The sequence below is a fragment of the Epinephelus moara genome, chromosome 16 (assembly GCF_006386435.1).
Source record: "Epinephelus moara isolate mb chromosome 16, YSFRI_EMoa_1.0, whole genome shotgun sequence".
Taxonomy (NCBI): Eukaryota; Metazoa; Chordata; class Actinopteri; order Perciformes; family Serranidae; genus Epinephelus; species Epinephelus moara.
The window spans coordinates 13,111,841-13,137,903 of record NC_065521.1 but is presented as its reverse complement, the minus strand read 5'-3'; the positions used below and the strand labels follow the sequence as shown (position 1 = coordinate 13,137,903).

Below are 26,063 nucleotides of genomic sequence, written 5' to 3'. Positions count from 1 at the left end.
TACAAAACACCCCATGAGAATTGGTCACCTTTGCTATGAAGAGGAAGCCAACCGGAAAGGTGCAAATCGGAGCAGGAGAGAATTCAGACTCGGAGGCCAAGTGTCTCTATCTCCACTGTAACTTTAAGAAAGTGCATTTATGCACCTACAGTAATGGCGGTAATTTACCACTTAAATTAGTTTTGGAGCCGCAGCATAACATTATGCGACATCAGTTTTACTGTGCAGTCACCCAGGGAGAAAGTACCAGACTACCTTAAAAAATTATTGAGTTTTGCAAGGTGTTGTCCATCTATCCATCCATCCATCCATCCATTGTCATCCTCTTAGAGTAAGAGGGTCTTGTTCATGAGTGAGGGTAGAATGGAGCTTGAAATGGATCAGTGATGCAGGTGCTACGCCGGACCATTGTGGTGAAGAGGGAGCTGAGCCAGAAGGCAAAGCTCTCAATTTACTGCTCCATCTACATCCCAGCTCTCACCTATGGTCATAAGCTCTGGGTAGTGACCGAAAGAATAAGATCGCAGATACAAGCAGCTCAAGTGACCTTCCTCCGTGGGGTGGCTGGTCTCAGCCTTAGAGATAAGGTGCACAGACATCCGGAGGAAGCTCAGAGTAGAGCTGCTGCTCCTTCGCGTCGAAAGGGGTCAGTTGAGGTGGTTCAAGCATCTGACCAGGATGTCCCCTTGGTGCCCCCCATTAGAGGTGTTCCAGGCATGTCCCACTGACCTGGCCCTGGGTAAGAGTCTTACCCAGGGCCAGGTCATGGGGGTAACAAGCCAAGCAAAGCACCCAAGATGTCCTTCTCCCCAGCGACGCTTTCCAGCTCCTCCTGGTGGACCCCAGGGCAATCCCAGGCCATACGAGATATGTAATCCCTCCTGCATGTTCTGGGTCTGCCCCGGGGCCTGCCACCAGTGGGACGTGCCACCAATGGGACGGAGGGAGCAAGGGAGTCCCCTCTTGTAAATTACACAAATGTAACACATTAAGTTACTCCTTTTACTTGTATATTAATAATATGCGTTATGCAGCACTGGCTTGTATGCCATGAACAACAGTGTTACAAACACCTACAAATAGACAGGTCTGTCTATTCGTAGGTGTTTCTAACACTGTTGTTCATCTATTGTCCTGATGATTCAACTGGAAGCATTTCATGTCCATCCAAGCCATAAAAGTGTTTCAACTGTGAGTTACATAACACTGTTTATGGTGAAAATGAATCTGGAATCTGACTCCGTAACTCTATGCCGCGTGATCTGTTTGCCACCAGTAGGTCTTCTTTGTCAGTCCCAAGTAGTGCATTAAGGACAGTTGTCATGACATGGCTCTCTCCATCACTCCTGTATAACTTGTGAGTGAATTTCCATTCCCATACTAACGTCTCCACCTGCTGCTGCTGTGTGTCACTCTGTTTTCCATGGGTTTGTTTTACTTGTGTTACCCTGGTTGTTTGGACTTTTTACCCCTGCCACAGTTTGGATCTGACTTAGTTTGTTTGGCCCTTTCCTTAAGTGTCAGATTTATTTAAAACAAGCGGTGAGACTTTTTGGTTTCATTGTTACTTGAGGAGGAGGAGGAGGAGGAGGAGGAGGAGGAGGAGGAGGAGAAAAAGCAGGAGGAGGAGGAGGAGCAGAGGAGGAGTGTCTGGGGTTTGGTCGTAGTCCCTTGTGGTAATATTTAATAACAAACATTAAAAATACCACAGAAATCCTTCACCACATTCCCACGCTCCGACGGGCCAGAACACACACACACATGTTCACATAAGCGTGCAACCACACACACATACGTGCCCTGTATACATACCGATAAGACTTTCTATATGTCTCACTTGCACGAATACTGTACACACAAATACACAGATGCATGTATTCACATAACCGTGCTAAAATAAAAACACTTGTTGGGTCACGCAAGCATTCGCAGAGAGGCACACCCACGCACACACACACACACACACACACACACACACACACACACACAAAACACAGTCACATGCATTTGGATGGGTGTGCACATGCTGCTGGACAAATCAGAAAACATATACAACATAAAACAGTGTGAGCGCGTGACATTCATGGTGAAAAGCTGCACAACAGAAACGCTCAGTGAAACTGTCAAACACAGCTACACAAACAACCAAAACATAAACCATTCAACACACTGGCTAATGTCAAAATGCATGTACACATAAACACACACAACACACTCCCATTGTGGAAAGGAACAGGGACAGAGGAGTGGTGACAGAAACACTCTACTTTTTGAAATAATATCTTCGAAGAGGAAAGGTGTGTGTGCGTGTGTGTGTGTGTGTGTGTGTGTGTGTGTGTGTGTGTGTGTGAGAGAGAGAGAGAGAGAGAGAGAGAGAGAGAGAGAGAGAGAGGTTTTGGGTTCACCACTCCGCTCCCTCGCTCCTCATGGTTTTCATGATCATAACCCCATCGATGATTATCACCTATTAAACTACTATTTACTGTTATTATTATTACCCCGACTCTAGTGTGTGTATGTGTGCGTATGTGTGCGTGTGTGTGTTCGTCATGTCGCCAGTGGCTTTCTGACCTCGTCTCGAGGTTTGGTGATCCCTGCCAGAGATTCCTTTCCATCTCTCCCTCCCCTCCATGTTTCACATGTGCGTCAGCAATGTTACCGCAGCCTTCTCTCTCTCTGTAACCCCATGATCTCCTTGTTTTAAACACCCCACCCTCTTGTTTTCAGTCGACACCTCCGTCCTCTTCTTCAATCGCTCTCTTTCTCTATTTTTTCTCTCTATGATCCCCCTCTTCTTCCTTTGTTTCCTCCTTGTCCCTCTTAAAGTTCAGTTTCATACTCAAAACATTTAGATGAAGCTCTTATTCAGATTGACTTACAATGAGTTCAGAAGTGGAGCAAAACAACTGTTATGTGTGACAATATTACCCCTTTTCTACTAAAATTAGCACTTATACATATATTTTTTTTAAACAGAAGAAAACTCACTAAAAATAGGCGATAGATTCCTCTCCCATTGCCAGTAGACCAGAGCTGTGTACATGACTCTGTAGCAGATGACTATGCCTTTCTTTTTCTTTTTTTTTGGTTTTGTTTTTCACCGCTGTGTCATGGTTAACATCACAACCTCGCCAGAAAACAGGTTAGCAAACAGTAAAAACAGCATGGAGGCCAGTGAAAATGTAAGGGTGGTTACTTCTTCTTACTTCTTGAGTCTTTCTTGCAAACTTTGTACTGAATAATGTTGGAGCGCTGCTCAGATGGAGATGGACAGCGTTTTGTGGTGGCGCATCATTGCATCATGAGAGAAAAGGGGTGAAAATTAAAAGATATGCAAAGCTCGGTTCAGTCCAAACATTTGCGACAAGACAAGTTGAAACAGACAACTACTTGCGCCGTTGTGCAACATTCTAAAAACTTGCTGGTTCATACCAGTGCAACAAGATGAGACGGTGTATCATCTCTATTCAACAACTCTCTGTACTTCCGTTCTGATTTTGATCTTTTCAGGCTGATTTTGGGGCTGAATATAATTTGTAGCTTCTTAAAAAATGAATGAGGATAATGACAGTGAGATACTGGCTACAGTGGCATTTGTAGTAGTGATGAAATGTATTGTATTCATAATAACTATGCCACAATAATATCAATAACCAGCGCCAATTAATCAGTCAGTGATGGCACACCATGAGGATGGAAACAGGGGGTTCGGCGGGGACAGAGCACCTGCCGCAGGAAGTGAACATGCCGTCTGCGGTCATTTTGACTTGACCACTGGACTTCACAACAGGCTGATTGGATGTTCACACAGGCAACATGCTTTACATTCTAAAACCAGTCACTGGTGATTTGACCAACTGAGTTGCAGGCGACACCTTCAAACAGCTTGGGTGAAGCTCAGTCGACCAGTTCACACCTCCGCAACTTTTCTCTGAAACGTTCTACATTGGTTTCATCTCATCATGAATCATTAGTGTGAACTAGAGCTTAGATCGGCCCAAAAAATCAGTCCGACCCCACCGGAGCCTGTGCATGTTCTGTCCGAGACCAGCCAGGCCCATCCCCTAAACTGCAATTATGAGCCTGAGCCCGGTTTAGACCCGACATTGTTTTTAAGGATACGAACGTGGACGTTGAAGGCTGACTCTGGTCTTTCTTTCCATGGCAAGCCTTCGTCATGTGCCTCTTAAGTGTCGAGGTCCCCGTCTTTCTGCTGTCATATACCAGCATCGTGCTGCACTTGGTACACTCGACGAAGCCGACACACACTTTGTCACTTTCGACAACTCCCATGTGCGCGGCCATTTTAGTGAATAAATATGAGGCCAAACGTAGCAACAATGCATGAAGACGTGAGTCACCTGATAAGTGACGAGATGCAACCCTTAGCCCAACCCTAACCTTAACCAACTCTCTTTTAACCTAACACCTCATAGATAGCTGAATGCTAAAAACTTTTGCTTCCAGACTGAAATATAAAGGGGGCTGATCATGGACTGATGTGTAGGTGTGTTGGGTGAGTCATGTAGCTGATTGGCGGTTCAAATAGCTGCTCCAGATACGGCTATACCTACTTGAAAAGTAATGCGTCCATCCGGATGTCGTATTTCTATCACTGCCAATTGGAACTGATTGGAGTTGAAGCCAACAAATACCCATGGCTGCTGTGGAGTCATTTGTCTTGGGAATGAATGCTGATTGTAACCTTTCCCATTAAATACAAAAGCCACCTGTTAGTGGGTGTCAGTGGTTAGCTGGTCCAATGGGAAAGGGGCTACAGATGCTCTGTTGGTACAGGTTCACCTACCACACTAAACCTCTACTTGTTAGTTGCTGCTATAGGCCACCTAGTGTGGATATGAGATACTAAGACTTAATTTGTGAAATGCTGGATTTAAATTTAGAGATGAGAACAGAGAAGCATATTCTGTAGGTGATTTAAACATTGATTGATCAGCTGTGTGTCAGCTTAAGAAGCCTCTGGCAATAGCTACTGCAACCTCACAAAAACTATTACACTACCAACAAGAACCAGCACAAACACAAATGGACTAACGTCATCAAAATGCATCACCTTTTTACCAATATTACTGAGCACTGCTTTAAAGTATCAGTAGCTCTGGGTTTCAGTGATCATAACTTGCCAGTCGGATTACATTCAAAAGGTTATACAAGCATTCTGAGTCAGTAGTTTTTTTTATGAAGGATGTGGATGACGCCAACTGGTCAGCTGTTTGTCATGAGATGGATCCGAATTTGGCACTGAGTATATTTAAGAGGTTATTTATTATGCATTTTACTGGCAAATATGCATGTTTGGAAATGAAAAAAAGAGAGTCAGAGATTTAAAAACACTCACAGTGCAACAAAGTGAGGCAAAAAAAGTGGCCCAACTTTTGGCTGACACTGAAAGGAAGTACAAACAATGTACTATGTTGTGAATCCTTTTTTTGTGGACCCTTGGAAGATTCTTTGGTCACAAAAACATCAGCTAATGGGGATAAATAAACTGTTCACACCCAAAGAACTTCAGTTATTTCCTTCTGAAAGTACCAAATCTGTCACGTTGAATGGGGGAATGCCCAACACCTATTGTCAAAACATCTAGAATGTTTCACTTTGATTTACTACTGCAGTCATAATAACATTGTGTTATGTAGCTGGAATCAGAGACCATACAGAACATAATGTCATACAGTGTGGAAACATTTTTTTCCCTTATCCTTTTAACCAGTTAAAGCTGCACTATTAAATATTTTTATGTCAACAATGGGTCACCTACAGACCATTACCACCTGACACATCGAGTCCCCTCAGCTGCACAGAGCATTTTAGCATCTTTTAACTTATCATTTCTCTCAACAGCCACATTTTGGATACAGCAGGCAACTTTCTTTTTTTTTACCAGGAAAAAAACTGTACTCGACGTGCCTAGCTCCAAACAACACACAGAAAAATTCGGCAACTAGCTGGTGGACATAATAGAGCACTTAACAGCTACAGAGCCAAATATTCTTCTGAAGAGTTGGTGGAGACCAAAACAGAGCTAAAAGACAGTGAACACTGGACTCAAATTTGCCAGATGGACACAAACACAACTCCACATTAATAACACTGTTGCTCTGTGACTGCAGGATGTATAAACAGGCAACTGTTTGCTAACACCACAAGGCATTTTATAAGGTGATAATGTGTCAATACTTGAAATCAAAAGAGTCTATTTGAAATGGAAGTTCAGGAAATTTGGAATCACAAGAGACTCGTTACACCACATTTAAACTGCTGTGGATAAAGTTTATACTATGAAAATCAAAACCCAGCAGCATCTGCAGCAGATAACAACCAGCATCTGCTCAGCTGGTTGGTGTGGTAATAATTTTACAGAGACAGAAAGGGTTATCTTCTATTTGCCAACATCTAAAGAGGCTTTGATCAGTATTAAGACTTACAGTGCTCTGGCTCTGTTTCACAGCTTTAGTGAAGAATTAGAGCAGGCATGCAAGAGAAGTGTGTGTGTGTGTGTGTGTGTGTGTGTGTGTGTGTGTGTGTGTGTGTGTGTGTGTGTGTGTGTGTGTGTGCGCGTGCGTGTGTGTGTGTGCAGTTGATATTTGTTACTACATTTCATTTATTGTATAAAAATGGCAGGCTATTTGAGTTTGAGCCTGATTAACTGTGAGAAACAGGAGGCATAAATTTAAATGTAATATTGAAGACTCAACTCCTTCTCCATTTGTCTGCCGCAACAGCTGTGGATGTCGGACGCTTGGCTGGAGGAACAAGAAGCGTATTCACTGAAACACTCCTCCTCCACTGGGAAAAGCTGCACAGCACTGGTAAATGGTGATGTGAAGATGAGACAGAAACACTGGAGGTGACTCCCTTCTGGGGTTGAACGATTCTACATACACCATGCTGGGCCAGAAATACTTGTCCATCCGATGAGTATTAATCCGCTGCTGTAAATAGTCCCCAACAAATGCACTATTTACTCCTCATAAAGTGACATTGGCTTAAAACGACATTGACCTGCTCTTTAAGAAAATCGTACAGGCTATTTTTAAAAAAAGATTGGCGCTAAGTGCCACAGACAGGGTAGGAAGTATTGAGAGATGGACTGACACATTGATGGGGCCCTTCCCATTTCTCAGTTTGTGCCTTCTCGTGTCTGCTCTCCTCCAGCTCGTGACCTGGAAATCAGCCTCAGTTCTCCATCTTAAAGGATGTCCCAGATCCTGAAGTGCGTCTCGAGGAGCAAGAAGGCTTGCCAGAGGACCTATAACAGAGGATACATTGGCGTAGCCTTTGTGGAAGTCTTTTCAGCACCTGACATATAAAAACTGGCATCTCCGGTGACTGGGGCGAAGACTCGAGGAGAGGGGGCAAGGGAAGGAATCGATGATATATAAACTGGGAAATAGGAAAGGCCTATGGTTGTGATCTCTCCATTGGGTTTATGGCAGCAACAAAAATATAGAATAACTCCAGCCTTATCCTTTGACTAATAACTTAAAATTTTCTTCAGTACACATTTTAAAGTATGATTAATTTTTTGTTTGACATCGTTTTCCTACATAAGAGCAAAAAAATTACTTTGTTTTTCTGAAATTATACACTAGAGGTCTAATTAAAGTTTGCAGAAATATATATTTTGTCTGGCTGAGTTTTTATATATTACATGTACGTAATATAAGAATATAAATATAGAGGAGGCTTCAGGTTTCTTTGATGGCATTGTAACAAAGTCTGTTTATCTGTTTACCAGTGTTTCCTGTACCAAACAGGGATTGGCGTTTGTATAAAGTGGTGCAGCAATAAGTCCTAAAACCTGGAAATGATTATAGACTGTAAAAATAATGGACGTAGCTACTGTGACATCATCCACTGGTTTGTGGACTCACATTTTAAATTCTCAAGTTTGGCTTTTTGGCTGTCACCATCTTGGTTTTTGGAGCCATAAGCGACTATATTTGAGCGAGAGGCTGGCGCCATGGAGGAGCAAGGAGTGGATCTATCTGAGACAGAGGACATTATCGGTAGGCAATCTGTCACTCATAGTGGCCCGCCCTTAATTATGCATAACTTTAAGCCTTAATAAAATGTAAATGGGTGAGTTGTAAAAAAATTCACCCCCTGTACAGTTGTCATGCAGGGGGAGTTAGCTTTAGAGACCAAAACCATTTTTGTACCAGGCTGTTAACATGTTTATTTCTGCTGTAATGTTTGGCATTGTAACATGGGGGTCTATGGGGATTGACTGGCCTCTGGGGCCAGCCTCAAGTGGCCATTCAAGGAACTGCAGTTTATGGCACTTCATGTTGGCTTCATTTTTCAGCCCCAGAGGTCACTGCTTGGGGAATGAGTTAGTATTGTAGTGTTTTTCCTGGTTCCATCATCTCGAAGTCAAAGGGTTTTTTGATTGGGTTTTTATTTCGATACCTACATTAAGGTCTGAGGTTAACACAAATCTGAGCGTTTTTTTTTTTTTTTTTTTTTATTTACATCATAAAATACATCAGTAAACACCCAACTCATAAATTTTGAAGCTTTTTTGTGTCTTAAAAAAGCGATTGCTAAAGTGGCTGAATGAGATTATGGAGTGACATCTCGCCAAACTGCGCTTAGAACAGCTTTACAGCCTAGTTGCGGTGCAGACATTGAAGCTATGCAAACGTTGTGTAATTTGTTATAGCCTAATGATGGCTTTTTTGGTCTGGCAACTGCATTTATGTTTCACAAATCATAAAGGTAGTGCTTATTTGTAAAGATTATCTTGCTGAACATAATGTATCATAAGCTTTTGTTTGCCAAGGAGCTTATTTTCTGCAATAATTCAAAATTCAATGTAAAAATCCCATAGGCTTTTTGTTGAGGATATCAGGGCATCACTAACTTTGGGTTGGCCTTCAAATTAACATCTTCCCAAACACATTTTTTAAGTAGAGGGGATCCATAAGTAATATTTTGGATTTCAGTGGATAGTTTTAGTGTGTTACGGGTTACAGAGACAAAAACAGAGACTCTGAAGGAAATACAGTGGTTTGGTATAAAATTGTTCAAATTTAAGGGCCCTAAATCTCGGAATAATTTATCACTGGCACTCAAAAACCAACATGTGTGACCCCTTCTACAATAACTGGCTGAAATAAAAACAGCACTTATGTTTCTCATTCGTCTTTTAAAATTATTTCGGGGCGTATGGGCAGTTTACCAGAGTGATCATCAAGTCCTGATTTGTTGCAGTGTTACGACATACTGCAACATCACAGTCAGAGCTGTTTCCCGACACTGCTGCGTGCAGTAATTATACAGGAATGTGACTGTAGCAACACTTCAGACGCCTGGCTCCTCTGTCTCTTCCATAACTGTGACTGTCTTTATATGAGCCGTGAAAGCCAGTAAGATAATAGTCAATCAACACACTGCAGCGTGAGCCATTAGCATCTGGTTGGCGGTCGGTGGAGGACTTAATATGGGAGAAGCAGTTATTATGAAAACCGCAATGAGTGCAATATAGTGGAAGTGTTGATGGCTGCTTCGCTGTAGTTTATTTCAAGCCTGAGAACACAGTCATCCAACCATGAGGAGCTGTGTCATTAACATAAACAAAGGAAAATACGCACTAAACTGATAGCAGTCAAAACCATCTTGTCATTTTGGTCATGTGAAAGGTCAAATTATAACTACTCAGTCAGTAATCACAACAATATCAGCTCTCAAGAACTCCATGAGTCAATCAGGATCATTAAAACACTGTTGGCCATTTCTCCTCCTCTCTATCTCTCATTCTTCTTCTCTCCATCCTCTGCTCTCGTACTATCACGCCTTGTTTGTCTCTCTTTCCAGGGAGTCCACAGGTCTGCATGCGAGGCGTCTCCTACAGGGTCACATGGAGGAAATCGTCCTAATGATGTTTGGATGACTCTCATCACAGACAAGGCCAAGCACTCTGTCATCCTCCTGTTCACCAGACCTGGGTCATGTAGGGGTTCATGCGAATAACTCTTGAGCGTTTGTTTCATCCTGCTCGGAGGGGCCGCCCGGGTGGGGTTTGTCATAACACAGGGAAATTACAAAAGTGTCAGATTTGTCTGCAATCAAAGAGAGGGCTGAAATGATTCTCACACTTTCAGACATCTAAGCTTTACAGTGCTTAGTATTTTACGTTTATCCATCTTGTACTGTACATCATGTCAAGCACACTGTCTTCGTTTTCCTTTCATCGTGATGTAGCTGCTGTCTTCTCATGAGTAGCGCAGGAAGAAATCAAATATCAAGAGGAAAGTGAATGTGACAGCCTTCAGTACAAAAAAGCACTGCTGTTTTATCTGTTGCTGAAAGTGTAAAAACAGCGGTTTGCTCAGTACTATTGACACTGCAAAAAGCTCTAGAAGGCACTTTTGAGTTTTGCTGAAAATGAAATTGCACAATAGATATACACCTAAATAATGCATCTGGCAGGACATAATGGAATGTTCACGTAAAAATTAACAAATCAAATTTTAGCTGTTCGATCTCAAATACTTTTCAGTGACAGTGGAAAAAGAGCTACATCCGCGCAGTGGTACGTAAGATAGATATTCTGTTGAACAAATCATATTCCTCTGATTCCTTGTAGTGCTTCTGATGGCATCTGCAAGAATCCGCTGCGTTTGAATGAAAACAACCAATCAGAGCTGAGATGTCTCTGACACAGCTGTCAATCATGTCAATCACTGCCCGTGAACTGCAGTCAAATTGTCAAAAGTAAAACAGCGCTGATCAAATATGAATCAAGATTCTGTTACTGCATTGCATCACTGTATTGTATTCTGTTTTCAGTAACATATTTTAGTGTACTGTTTAGTTGTTAAGTTTGTTTGGTTTTTCGTTCCCGTGCAGTGGATTTTTGCAAATGCCATTCGAAGCACTATGAGGAGGAGGAGTTTGATTTTATTCCACAGATTACTTGTCTCATTCACTGCTGTGTGGATGTGACAGTTTCTGCAAATATGACAAATAGTTAATTTTATAAAAGTTACCAACTGTGGCTTTAAGTGCCTGTATTTGTGCACATTTATTATATTAAATAGGCACACTGCAATCCTGAGTATTTGAAAGTTAACAGCTTCAACTAATTTTTGTATATTCCAGCATAAAACATATTGATTACACATTCTAAATCATACATTACTTAACAATTTTGTTCCCATCAAATATGACAAACTTGTGTCTGTGTCTAGAACTATATACTTTCATAAAGAATCCAGTTTTTCTTTTAACGTTGTGACTGTAAAAAAAAAAAAAAACATACATACATACAAAACATAAAATAGGAAAACTGGGGTCGTGTATCTTTTTATTGTATTTAAATACGTACTCACACACAGTGACCTGAAACCTGTCAATCAGCTGCTAGTGACTACAACAGCATCTTAGCGCCCTCTGCTGACCCAAGACATGTATGTGCACATGTTAAAACAAAACCACTGTGAGTATAAATGTATATTCAATATAACTAGCTGTGTGATTAATACGAATAGAAAGCCTGAGGGTCTGATGGATACTCTAGCAATAAAGTAAACTGAATATCTAAAATTCATCTACCCCCTACAAGGACCCCTCTGTGGGTCAGGATAGAAGAGCAACTAGTGTATCCTTATTCTGTGGAGGCCTTCCTTTCACAAACAGACAGGCCGGTTCCCTTCCAAGACCCGGTACTGGCTTTTTCCAGAGAGTCTTGGAGAATAGCACATCAAATAACGAAAGTCGATCCATATTTATCAAGCAGATCCTCCATATGGTATAACAAGAAACTGTTAATAGATAAGAAGAGTTTCTTTTGGGATAAATGGATTAGGTCTGGTATTCACATTCTTGAGGATGTGATGGGAGATGTTGGATTCAGATCCTTTGACGAAATTAAAAATAAATATAATTTGTGTAATTCAGATTTTTGGAGATTTCTACAAATCAGACATTGCATTCTCTCAAATAAAGAACATATTCAGCATGGTACAACTGGAATTCAGGAAATTTCACATAAGATAGGAGATAAAAACCGAGGAGCATCAAAATTCTATGAATTTATTAGAAGTACACAAGTGCCAAAACTGGATGGTCTGAAAGTATGTTGGGATAGGGACTTAGATAGGGAGATTCCAGAAAATGATTGGAAGAAACTCTGTGCATCATGGTACTGTTACTCACGTGAAACACAGTCACAACTCATTTGTTATAAGATATTAAATAGATCCTACTGGACTCCTTCCAAATTAGCAAGACTGAAACTCAGAAACAGTGACACATGTTGGAAATGTAGTAGAAAGGTGGGAACTCTGGTGCATATGTTATACGATTGTGACAAAACTAATGACATGTGGAATGAAATAATTTCGTTCTTGAATAAGATGTTTGGTATACTGTTGATCAAAAACCCCACATTGTGTCTTTTGGGATTACTACCAGATAATGTTCAAATGTCAAAACGACTAAAATCATGGTGTCGTTTAGCTATGATAACAGGGTGTAGGATAATTTTACACCACTGGAAATTTCCCACCTTGTCCACTTTTAAGGAATGGATAGAGGTACTAAGCTCAATGGCAAGCTATGAGCGGGTCACCTATAGGGTGGCTGGGAGGGAAGATCTATTTAATGAAGTATGGGGCCCATTCCTAGCTCAGTTGCTGGATATGAAAGGATGACACTACCTACCTCAGCATAATTTTTATTATTTGGTTCAGGTACAGGATGTGTATACTGTATGTAAGTGTATGTATGTAGACTTCCTAGGGTGTTGTGTTTTAGTTTTGTTTTTTGTTTTGTGGATTTATGGTCTGTGTTGGCTGTCTGGCTTGATTTGTATGTTGTTGTTGGACTGCAGACTCCTTTTTATTTTTGTTTGTTTGTAAAGAAAAAAAAAAGACTGGGCAGATACTGAACAAGGACACATTGTATGGTATTATTATTCATGTAACTATAATAATGTAAGTTATTTCTTTGTAATTGTCTGACCAAAACATTAATAAAAAAAAAAAAGTAAACTGAATATACTTTTATACATTGTGTACATGCTTTGTGTCATTTCCCACCTTGTCCACTTTTAAGGACAAGGTGCCTTTAAAAAAAAAAAAAAAAAATCCCCATATTGAATTTTTGGCTTTTTAAACTTTCTAAGGTTAGAAATTTCACTTGTGGTGATCACACCATAGAAAAATTGCATTTAAATGTATGTTTAAAGGAACGAGGACTTTTTATTGCTGTATCAAAAATTCCTGTTTGAAATTTATTTTTTCAATGTTCTTTTTTTCAATCTAAAACCAGGTTTTGAGATATACAAAAAATGCCGGGTTGCAAACCAGGATTTACAAATTTCCAAACATTTTTAAACATAACATGACATCCTGTAGAATAATCACATCACTGGTTATCAAGTCATCATCTGCATCACCTGCACTGCCACCTGTGTCTGCTTCACATATTACAGCAACTTGTTGTAATTAAATTGAAAAATAAATAAATAAAAAAAAATCCAGCCAAATGAACAAACCAAAAATAAAATTGGAATATAATTTAGAACTAGTGGAGCAATTTGGATTCTGTCCTGGCAGTGGAACAGTGGACCAGCTCTTTACCCTTGCAAGGCAGCTGGAGGGGTCATGGGAGTTCACCCATCCAGTCTACATGTGTTTTGTGGACTTGGAGAAGGCTTATGATCGCGTCCCTGGGGGGGTCTTGTAGGGGGTACAGCTGTATTATGAGGTACCAGGCTTGCTGCGACGAGCCATCTGGTCCCTGTATGTCCAAAGTAAGAGCTGTGTACACATACTTGGCGTAAAGTAAAACATGTTCTTGGTGCGAGTTGGCCTCTGCCAGGGTTGTCCCTTGTCACCGATACCGTTTGTGATTTTCATGGACAGGATATTGAGGTGCAGCCAGGGGGAGGAAGGGGTCCGGTTAAGGGAACTTAGAACTGCATCTCTGCTTTTTGCAGACGATGTGGTTCTGTTGGCTTCATCCCACCATGACCTCCAGCATACACTGGGGTGGTTTGCAGCACAGTGTGAAGCAGTAGGGATGAGGGTCAGCACCAGGCCATGGTGCTCTGCGGGAAACTGGTGGATTGCCCCCTCTGGATTGGGGGAGAGGTACTGCTTCAAGCAAGAAAGTTCTCTCACTCTTGTTCACGAGTAAGGGTAGCATGGAGTCTGAGATGGATCGGCGGTTTGGCACGGCATCTGCAGTGATGTGGGCGCTGCGCCGGACCATCATGGTGAAGAGGAAGCTGGGCCAAAGGGCAAAACTTTCGATTTACTGGTTCATCTACGTCCTAGCCCTATGGTCATGAGATCTGGGTAGTGACTAAACAAATAAGATTGCAGATACAAGCGGCCAAACTGAGTTTCCTCCGTGGGGGGTCTGGGCTCAGCCTTAGAGATAGGGTGAGGAGCTCTGACATCCGGAGGGAGCTCGGAGTAGAGCCGCTGCTCCTTCGCGTTGAAAGGGGTCAGTTTAAGTGGTTCGGGCATCTGATCAGGATGCCTCCTAGGCACCAGGCACGTCCCAACATATCACATCTGGCCTGGGAATGCCTTGGGGTCCCCCAGGAGGAGCTGGAAAGCATTGCCGGCCCAGGATAAGCAACAGAAAATGGATGGATGTGATGCATTTATTGGGTTCAAACTTTGGGTTAATTGGGCATTTTGTCACTTGCTCTGTACAATTATTGTAAAGTATTATATACAATATTAAACATACATGTAGATGTCACTGTGTCAGTGTTCTTCATACTTGATGATAGAAAAAGCTCCCTTAAGGGAAAAGGTTGGGGACCACTGCCTTAGAGGGACTTTTAGCAAACCAAACACTGAACAAGATTATTTTTGGGGGCGACCAAAATTAACTTTAATGAATTTAAAACACACTGAAATAGCAACAGCTACAGCTATGTCTAACAGTGCGATTCTGAGGTTACGTCATGGGTACAACTAACAATGTCTCCATGGTGGTGACTTGTCCACACACGACCCCCACGTCACTTAAAGCGGCCACACCCTTAATTATGCATAACATTTGGCCTTAATAACATCTGAATGAGTGAGTTATATAAAAATGTACCCCTGTACAGTTCTCACAACCACTGCAATTAGCTATAGAGACCAAAACTGTTTTTTGTACTGGGGTGTAAACATGTTCATTTCTGCTGTAAAGTTGGACATTTTAACATGAGGGTTTATGGGGACTGACTCGCTCTTGGAGCCATCAGAGGAACTGCAGTTTTTTGGCACTCTGCGTTGGCTCCATTTTTCAGCCCCGGAGTTTGTTGGTTGATCTGAACTAAACCTTTATCTTAATTATCTGAAATTCATGTGTCTCCTTTCCAGAAACACAACAGACCTTGAAAGAAAACAGACACTGGAACACGAGGGTTGTTTTGCATCATTATGTACAGCTGTTTTATTTGTGATTTCCCCAAAACATTATCAGTATTTTACTACATACAATGCATGTAATCAAAGTACAATGGATCAACTTCAAAGACAAGAAGAGCAAAAAGAAAAGAGTAACACAAAAAAAACAGGCGGTGATTTTGACCACAAAGAGAGACATTGGTTAAGGTACTGTATGTATAACACTATTTCTTTTATATATAGGGCTATTGATGGTGCCATCAACAGCAACGCCATGGCAACGGCATATGTTGAAAAGACAAGTTCCTGCTAGAAGCACTGAGGTCTGGTGAGTTTTACTGCATGGCGGTGTGCATGTGTGAAGGTAAAGGTACTTATCTTGGGACTCGGCTGAGAACAACTACATTTTTAGACTTTTCCTTTGTTCTCCTAATGATGAGAATAGTTCATGCTATGGGAGGTCACAGTCTGCTGGACTTTCTTTGAAAAAAAAGAAAAAGAAAAAGAAAAAAAAAAGAAGCTTCAATTAAGTCAAATTAAATAAAATCAAGGAGCTTTTGCATCAGGTTTTTACTTGACATCTAAATCATTTTCAACAGCCGGGCAGGTTTCATAAGAACCGACTGTCGCTGAAAAATCAGCCAAGGGGAATAAATTATAAAGTACTGAATGAAACAACCAGCAGAAAAACACTGACGCAGGACACCCGAGTCAGGACGTGCACCTCCCACGAGCAAGCTTCTGTTGACTCATAAAACTGATACAACAATCGAAGAAACTAACAAATGTGTGGATATGAAGAGAGGGAAAAATCAGCTACTGAAACTAAACAAAACTGTCAGCGATACAAGGACAGGTCGTCCTGTATTCTGGTTTGAAACCCCTGATATTGTCCCAAAATAAGGCTGTGGGTTCTAGGCACACCAAGGTACAACTGAGCTGAGCAATATGTGCATTTATGTTTTTTAAAAAGACATGAAACTCTCTGTATGTACTGGATGAATTAATGCTCGATTTATTTCTAACAACCCGGCTAGCCCAGGACTTACTATAGAGATTAGAGTTTTTTTTTAAAAAATGAAGAAGAAGAAGAAGAAGAAGAAGAAGAAAGATGATGACAACAAATCATTTTTAGACATCACACATTTTGCAGAGCATTTAAAAAAACACAAGTGCATCATTGGCAAAAACTGCTGGTGAGGGAGAAAGAAGTACACACAAGTGTGCGTCGTGTATGTGTGTGTGTGTGTCTATTTGAGTGTGTGTACTGTGTTCAGTGTGTTTTTCAGTCAGTATGAGTGTGTGTTAGCCTGTGAGTGCAGTTGTTTAAGTGCATGTGTGTATGAGCAAGCGCATCTTTAAAGAGGTAGCGGAGAAATGCAATCAGAGCAACAGATGACAATCAGTCTTGAATGACAACCATCCGTCTGTTATGACAGTAGAAAAGCCGATTTTCTATCTAACCTGCTCTCCTCAGGTTCAAACAGGCGACGATATTTCAGTACGAGCAGCAGACCTTTACTGAGGCCGCTCCAAACTGAGATCTACTTGAGAAACGGTTCAATATTCAGTCTTTTGAGTTGCATTTATTGTTCCGGGGTCCAGTTAGTTTAAGTGTAAACACTGAATCAACACATAAGCCTCCTAATATCTGTTTCAAAGGGCAGTTTGCTACTTTTTCTAAGTGAAACTCAAAATCCATTATAACCTTATCCTTTTCCCAAAAGTTCGGGAAACAGATAACACGTTGATGCAATAAAAGAATCCCATGACTAAATATCATACACTTCCACGAACTGAATCAACTCAAGTTCCGTTTCTGCCCCAAGTTTTCAATCAACAGCCCCGGATGGTAAGAAATGAAACTTAGAAGAGCACTAACTTCCACATGCCGTGAGTTGAAACGTGATTCATCAGTCGATATAGTACAAAGAGTGATCGCTAAAGGCGTGGTGTGACGTTCACAGCATATATCTTGAAGGCCTGGTTTCCTGAAAGCTGAGTGAATGCAGCAAATAAACGCAGGACTCAGAACCAGAGTTGGAGGGAGTTAGAAGAAGGCAGAGTGTTGGGCTGCAGTGAGTGTGTGAGACTTGGCTGGTTGCTGAGTAGGAAAAAAAAGAAGGAAAAGAAACAGCTGTTTGTATCTGGAATATCTAATATGGGATCCCAATGTTACAAACCCTTATCAAACGTTTAAGGAAAGCTACAGTAGAGACAGACACACAGGAAACCTGCAATACCAAAGCAAAACAGACTGAAGAGACACCACTGCGTTGGGTGTCGAGTCCCGGCCACAGCCACTAAGTTTTACATTTTAGATGTTAGGACAGAACGGTTATCAAAGACCAACCACCACTCCCCTAAAATGAGTCGTATCAATCAACTCTGAGACCTCCATCACTTGTCTCTGAACCGTTGCATAAAGCTGAAAGTGTTTTGCACAAGCGTGACGGTCAGTCCGACACTTTTAACCCTATAAAAAGTACAACTGGCAGCTCTGTGGAGTCCCATTAGACAAACGAGTCCTCTGGCCAAATTAGGTGGCATCTAACAACACCTGTTAGTTTGGTAGTATTAAAGTGTTTTGAGAGCACTGCTAAAATCAAGGAGGCTCGGCCTCTAGCAGGACTAGCCGCCTAAGTCCAAATACTCCCTGTGCACTGTTTGCCTCTAAGTGTCTGCTGATGAGCAGAAGCACATCAGCACATCGCCTCTGGGGTTTTATGCTGCATTCACATAGAAGTCACAATTCCAATTTGCTGTATCATATCTAAAATTTGTGGATCATGGTTTATCTAATTTAGCCTACTTGATAAACTCAAGCTAGGTGAGTAACTTTTGATTAAACTGCTTCTATTTTCCAATAATAAAAACATAATTTTCTTTTCAAGGTTTGCTATGATTCAGATTAGTTTGACAGTTATGGATATATGCTATTTGTTTTCCTGCCCAGTTAGCTGAGAAAAGCAATACCACGCTACAGCCAGGATGCAGTTAGCTTAGCTTAGCCTAAAGATCAGGGAAAAACAGCTAGCCTGGCTCTGCGCGAGCCTACCAGTGCCTCTAAAGCTGACTAATAAACACGTAATATCTTGTATATTTAATCCGTACAAAAACAGTGATAGATGTTTTTTTTTGCTGCCCAAAATAATTAGAAAACATCAGATCTGTGTCACTTGTAAAAGAAGAAAAAAAAAAAACTCGGGCACTTGCAGCCGCTATGTGAACGTAGCCTTACTTCCATACAAAGACTTGAACATGCATTTACACACTTCAGTGGCGAAGTGATGCTAAAGAGGCCTTCCATTTACTGACTTTAAAAGTTCAGTATGCAATTAAGGAGAAAGATGATTATTGACTCTCAGGGTGCTCTTTGGTATGACTGATTTGTACCGTGCCAGAGTATGATTTCCCCTTTTCTCCACTCCCCCACTGCTAAGCTTCCCCATTAGTAATGTTGTCCCGTACACAAGGACACTTGCATCATCATGTACTTGACATTTTTGTTGTTCCAGAGACGGACACTGCTGCCGGAGCCGAAGCTCCGACTGTAGGTTGAAGGCGGCAGCAAAGCTGGATCTGAGTGTGTCATTGGCAGGCTGCGCTGCTGTCTGATATATAGGCATCAGTGTTGTGTTGAGACCATTTTATAACCAGTTAAAAACTTGTAGTTGCATTGAATAGCAGTCCACCTCTGTGTTTTGGTGCAGTTGGTGTTCATACCTGATGAGTACCATACTGGAATGCTCAAAACCATCTTTTCAAGCGGATTCCGGCCTGGATCAGTGTACCAATCCTGGGCACAGTACACAGTACTCACACCAATCAACCGAACTGGACTTTGGGGCCAAGTATACCAGGATCCAGGCCTGGGTCCCCAGTGTGAAAGCCCCCAATTTCTAGGTCATCAAATACCAACAACCTTGGTTAGTGGTTAGACATAACCGACAAACCAAAGTATCTGTATTTGACGACCTGAGAATGAGACTCAACTGTCAACTATCTTTCTCCAGAGTTACGTACTGCACCTTTAATTTTTGTAGGCTTACATTGAGATCTGAGGTAAAAATCATCCAGCATTTGAAAAGAGATAAAAAGGGATTTCCTGTACATATACACACAAATAAAATAACTTCTAAATTAGTGTTAAAAATAAAAACGGATGCTTTATCATAAACACAATCATGCTGCGCCAAATATATATATACATATATATATATATATATATATATATGAGTTTATATGTATAAATATATATATATATATATATATATATTTGTGTGCGCAAGGGAGAGGTAGTATGTTTGGTTAAACGCAGCGCCAAAGCTTAGCGGCACGCCATCTGTTTGTAGAGACAGAGACAACAGGAAACACAGAATGAGGCAGAGATGAGGATCGAGTGAGTAAAGCAGAAAAAAAGTGACAGTTAACATTTAGAAACATTGGGATCCACTCATATACTGACTGGTCTACTGGCAAGGGGGACTCTACTGGACAACCTTCTTTGTACAACTGGCAACTAGTTTAACTATACGTTTGACGTAAAAACACTGCAAAGGTTGCTGAGGAGAGAGTTGTGGCGTGATTGTGTGTTTCTTTGTGTGTGTGTGTGTGTGTGTGTGTGTGTGAGAGAGTGTGTGTGTGTGTGTGTGTGTAGTATGAGTTTATGTTTGGTTCCCTTAAAGGCTATTGTGAAAAGTCATCCTGTAAAACATTGAGGTATCTGTTACATGTTTCCAGCTGAGTGAGGTTTCTGTAAGTAAGGCTACTGAGGTGGAGCTGCTGACCTGGGTTTGAGGGGAGGGGGGTCGAGAGGGGAGAGTGTGGCCTCGTTTGGGTTCATTTGAGCACTAATGGCCTCTCCCATCAGCTACAATACTCAGCCATTAGCGAAAAAAATGTAGGCCAGATCTGTCTTGCAGGCTTAACTTAATTCCATTATCCAAAATCACGTCGAAATAACTGATGCTTCACTCTCTGAACCCTAGAAACTGAACACACCCTCCCCCCGTCACCCCGCCCTGCATTCCTTTTGAGACAGATGATGTAGATGATGTTGATGTTGAATGTAAAAAAAGTCCACTTTTTTATGTATTTCAACAATTACTTTAACAAACAATGATTTTTTTAAAAATCTAAAATTCCAAGAGCTGCGATGTGAGACATAGTGAGAAAGGTAATGTCACACTTTGGGTTTAGGAGGCGACATCTCATCAGTCACTGCACACCCTTCCTGTAGAGCACGTCACTACACCTTGCCTGTGGCAACTCTTATTTTAAAAATACTTTTATCTCCTAAAATCTTCTATACAGATTCTACACAGTCTTCTGGAGGTCCAATCCAAAGGTTTCTTTCCTGGGTCAGACAGGACGAAGGAGCCAATTCCTGCATTGTCTTTTTCACAGTAAAGTGACACGTCCGATTCCACAGCAGCCGTCCCGCTAAATCTCAGACTCCCATCAGCCCTTGGTGCACCACAGTTTTCTGAAAGCAGAGCCTGACTGGCTGCTGAGTTAAAGCTATGAAGAGTAATCCTGCTGTAATTGGCTATTGCAGAAGAAGAGGCGGTTAGATGGTTGGGTGGTGGATGAAGAGGCACGCCCATGCTGCTGCTGCAACAGTTTGCTGTTGGCTAAATCCTGTGTAAGTCAGTTGAGTTGAGGCAGTGTTAGTTTATGATCACTTGATTGTGTTTGACATCCTGCTTCTGGAAAAGCAGATGTATCTTTTTTTTCCTTTACAGAGCTTGGTACTGCCTTTTCATTGACACTGAAATACTTTTGCTCCACTGTGTACAGCTCCAGGTGTAACACGGCTGCACTGACAAGTCTTTTCTTATTCCATTAGAAAAAAGGAATTAGAACGAGTGCCAGTGTCCCAATCCTGTCCAAACAAGAAAGTGAAGCCACATCTTTAGTTATAAAGGGCTAATCCATGAACACTCAGCTGAAATCAAGGGAACAAGACATGTGGAGCTCGTTCATTTGCACTTGAAAGTCTCCAGGAGTCCACCGGGCTCATCTCTGCTTCATTAAAACGACGTCCCAGCGCAGCAAGCCAAGCGCTAGCGAGACAGCAAACTCTGACACATATTAAAATTGACAATCTTGAAAAGAACAAAAGAAAATAGAGAAAAAAATAAAAACAGATTTTCACCAAAATGAAAATATCATGGATATACTGTATAATTGTCAAAAGCTTATCGATAGATTTTAGAAAGAGAGAGAAAGAGAAAAGATGTACATCCATAAGCTTGGAATGGACAGAGAGGACAATTCCTGGTGGCAACATACTGAGGTGTCGGGTGCATTTAAAGGGCTGCCGGAGAGGATGCTCACACTGATGTTTGTATCATGCATGAGACTCAGCCAGTTGGAATGATCAACACAACCACCACTGGGAATGTTCAGTCACATGAAGCCTTTGCAGGTCAGATTTCCGAGTCATTGCACTAGTAAGAGCATCACCCGAAACATGGGTTGGACTAAGGTAGCCATTGATTAGAGACTATATTGTCCAGGTTTCCTGATGTTCCATCAGATGTGTTGATCTGTGAAACCTGCTCTTGTATGCCAAACACCTAAAATCAGTATTTTGTTGTTGTGAGATTGAATTTGAACTCACGAAATGATGGCTGCCAAAAGTTTCAAAAAGCCCAACCCAACCTGACAGATTTCTTCAGCGCACCCTGAAACAACTCAGCAGCTTGACCAGGATTGCCACCTCTGCCGATTCTAATTGAATACAACATAAGAGTCCATCTCCTAATTGCATATAGTGCTGTATCTCCAGAGCATCTTGCCATCGACAATTGAATTCTCTTAGTATTTTGCCTACATTAATCTCTAACTATGTACAGACTTAGCAAGTGGTATTTACAAAGTTTGTCCACAAGGGGGTGATCCAGGCCTGCATGAGGGGTGAGCATGCACCGTGTCGACTGAAACGTGATATGATATGTAGTGATGTTGAAAAGTAACATCCTAAACCTCGCTTATGTGGCTGGTGTTGAAATGATATAAATGTGAAAAAAGAGGTATGAGGCTTGATTTTATAGTTAATATAAAAAAAGTTCTTTCTCATGTTTTATAACTCTGCCCAGCTGTTTCAAAGCATCTGACGGATCTCATTCCAATAACACTACAGGCTATACATCATTTAACTACTGTACATTGCTACCTTCTGTAGAATATTCACTTTGCCCTGAAAAAAATAAACTTAAGGCTGACATTAATCACTCAATATTTTAACGCAGACGACTCTGTCCTTTATAATGTAGCTATTTAATGAGAAGGTTGGCTTTAACAATGATCTCTAATGGATTGTATGATCATGCAGACCATTTAAGAGATTTTTTTTTTAGGAATGACAATCTTGTAGTCATTATTATTTTAAAAAGTTTCGCTTTTAGCTTACTTATGCTGTTATTTAGTATGTTTAGAAATCACAGTGATGCCTAGAGCTTCAAAAACAATCTCTGTCTTATGATTGTAAGCTTACGCCACACACACCAGAAACACCAAGTACACAATATCATCAGACAAACTTTTTCCCTGAGGCAACAGCCGGTAGTTGGTTTCTGTCCAACTATCTAGCTCTAAACTGTCTTAGCAGCAATCTAACCAGCCGAACAAATATTTATTTTTTTTGGATAATCACTATCCACGAAACATGACGTTGTGTTTGCGTATGTCAGTCTACAAACTTCACAGGTCCAAAAAACGACAAAATCCAACAGAGAAGTGCTTCCCTGCACTGAACCCTCGGTCAGAGCCTGTACACACACCCCCTTGTGGTCCATCAATATTCTCATGTACTGTACACACATCACAAAAATAGAAGGACTCCTCACGCACTCCTCGACGCTTTCTCGAGTGTGTGTACATGTGTCTTTTGAAAGACAACACACACACACACACACAAACACACACACACAACTGAGGAGGGGCCTTCAGATCCTCTACATTATACAACTCTTTGCTTCCATGGAAACAACCATGTTTCGCTCTCTTAAATATACATATATATATATATATATAGATATATATATATATATATTCATATATATCAGCTTATATGTATCATTTATATTTATATAGCATTATACATACATTCTTGTTTTGTGAAGTTCCCTTTTGTCTTGTGAACAGGGAATTCCAACCGTAGCAAATCCCTCCATCTATCCAACCTCCTTTGCTCATTCCTCCTAATCTCACCTTTCTTCTCACCATTCCCATACTGACACATTCCTACTTTAACTTCCTGTCTGACCATCTGTACCTCTCTTTGCACATACACAGATACACAGGGCCGAGCAGCCCGTCTCAACCAAGTTTTTTAAACCAGTAAAACAAGTTTTTACATTATATTATTGTAAGCTTGCTGGCCATGTTGCTGTTTAATATATTTGGATGTCTTTGCTGTTAATTAACTGTAAACAGCGATAGCTTGTAGCTAACACGAGTGTAGTAACATTGCTAGCAGTTTATCTGTACCTAACACGTGCCAGCATGGTTAATAGATCTGTGTATCCACTCCTGTCTGCCCCTGCGATGGTGTGAACATGGAACAATGGTATGAGGATGATGGTAAAGGGGATGTGACAGTCACATCCAGCGAGATGTCTCTGCTGTAAAAAAAAATGGCAGGAATCTGGCAGTGATGTCCAGGGAAAGGTGATGATGAGAAAAAGGCAATGTTTTTTTCTGGGGTTTTTTTTGTCTTTTTTGGGGGGAGTTTATGGATTTGGAGAGGATCAGCATGTCCGTCTGTTCCAGATGTCAGTGAGTCAGGATTTCTGCCTGGTATAATGACATTTAATGCGGCACTGTGTTTGCAAAAGCAGAGGTTAAAGTAAAATCTGGTTATCCACGTGCTGTGGAAATCCACAGCATATTCAGGTGTCTTAAATCCAAAAGGTCCAGAGGTCCAGGCAGCTTGAGGTCAGTAGGAGGAGGAGGAGGAGGAGGATGGGCAGATGATAAAGAGGTGAAGGTTACTGTCTACCTTTCTGATTATCCATCTTTTCCCTTCATGTCCAGGCATATACTGTAAGAGCTGGGGTTCTCTTGGGGAAAAGGCGGTAAGGGTTGGTTAATCATCCTCTGGTGTGTGATAAGTGTGTATGTGTATGCGAGCGTGCCTCCTCATCTGCTATGTAGCGTTACTTTTTTATGTAGTCTTAGTCTTAGTCCTGTGTCAAATGTCCTTGTCAGTTTGTATCATATTCAGTCAACCTCATCCAACAGTCTGGGCGTTTTAGTCTTATCATAGAAAACGGTAACTACTTAAGTAAAGCTTTAAATCAGTGGAAACTGTTGACATTTTAGTCTTTTTTAGTCAGATTAAATTGAACATTTCAAAAACCAATATTTTTTCTTTTGTTGTAAAACTTATTTCCCATAAGATTTTATCTTATTAACTGATGATAACACAGGTTGGTGATTAAGAATGTAGCTTTGCAGAATGTGTCTGGTTTAGTTGTCTGATGGTATCATCCAAACATGGAACGTGTTCTGAGCCTGAATGTGTCTCGTCATGTTTGTGGTATTCTTACCAGCTATTTTATGGCCACATTGCTTCCTTCTGATAAAGCAATGGATTCGTATTTCTCAGCCTCACTGTTACAAAAATAGACCCAATTTTCACTTTGTTTCTTTCTCCCAAGTCCTGTTGTTTCCACTGTTAGCTTTAACTTAAGTAAGTAAGTTATTCCAGGTCCTCCTGACAGTGCTCACTGTGTGCTGCTGGTGTAATCCTGATATGGCATGTGCAGCACAAGGAACGGGACTGCTGCATTGAAAACAAAACAAAACACTATAATATTTCATCTTCTATTTTTTGTCAACAAAAATAAAAAGAGGTTTTAGTAAAGTTTTTAAAACTACATTTTAGTCTTGTCTTTTTCGTCAACAATGTTGCATGTTGATATAGTCAGAGTTAGTGTTTAATTACGTGGGTGCCGTCTCGTCATCGTCTCGTCTTAGTCATGGAAAAAAAGGTCGCTGACGAACACATGTAGTCATAGTTTTCGTTAAGAAAACTAACACCACTGCTATGACACCTCGCTGCCAAACACTTCCAGCACCAGCGGGGTGAGCTGCAGGCTGTGCTCGGGCTGGAAGGAGAGTGAGCGGTACTGCTTGGAGTGCTCCTCGTTCAGGCTGCGCAGGTCGGCAAGCTTCTGGATCATCTTGGCGTAGAGGAGGCGTCCGCCTGGGTGGTTGACCCGGATGTAGGCCTGCAGCGCATCCGACAGGTGGTCCTGCAGCTGCTCAATGCGCCCGTGGTCTTGGACACCGGGGCGATCTGCCGTTGGGGAACGGAGAGGGTGCAGTATAGGGAGTATGAGTATGCCCATAATGAGGGGAGGTCACAAACAGAGGAGGTAGGAAAGAGGTGAGCAGAGAGAAGGAGGGGCACAGGGGATAGAGGAGAGTAAGGTTCAGGTGGGGAGATGGATGGACAGGAAGAGAACATCAGTCAGAACAGTTTGTGCAGTGGAATGTTCATCATGGTCTATATTGTTACACTTATTACCAAATGTACATACAAAGAGTATAAATGATAAGTTATCTTAAAGCTAATGTAGATTACTCATAAATGTCATCAGTAGATATACGTGAGTGGTACATGCTCAAGAACAGTTTCTAGAACAGACAAAAGTGTCA

General features: G+C 41.3%; 1 protein-coding gene across 2 annotated transcripts in view; it reads right to left on the bottom strand.

The window, feature by feature from the left end:
- Window positions 1-15,874: 15,874 nt before the first annotated feature.
- Window positions 15,875-26,063, bottom strand: part of LOC126402434 (vitamin D3 receptor A) — a 105,555-nt gene continuing 95,366 nt past the window's right edge. For both annotated transcript variants that reach the window (XM_050064417.1, XM_050064418.1), the window contains one exon: window positions 15,875-25,701. In XM_050064417.1, the coding sequence (XP_049920374.1) occupies window positions 25,448-25,701 (254 nt within the window). In that variant the 3' untranslated portion in view covers window positions 15,875-25,447. The remainder of the gene's footprint in view (window positions 25,702-26,063) is intronic.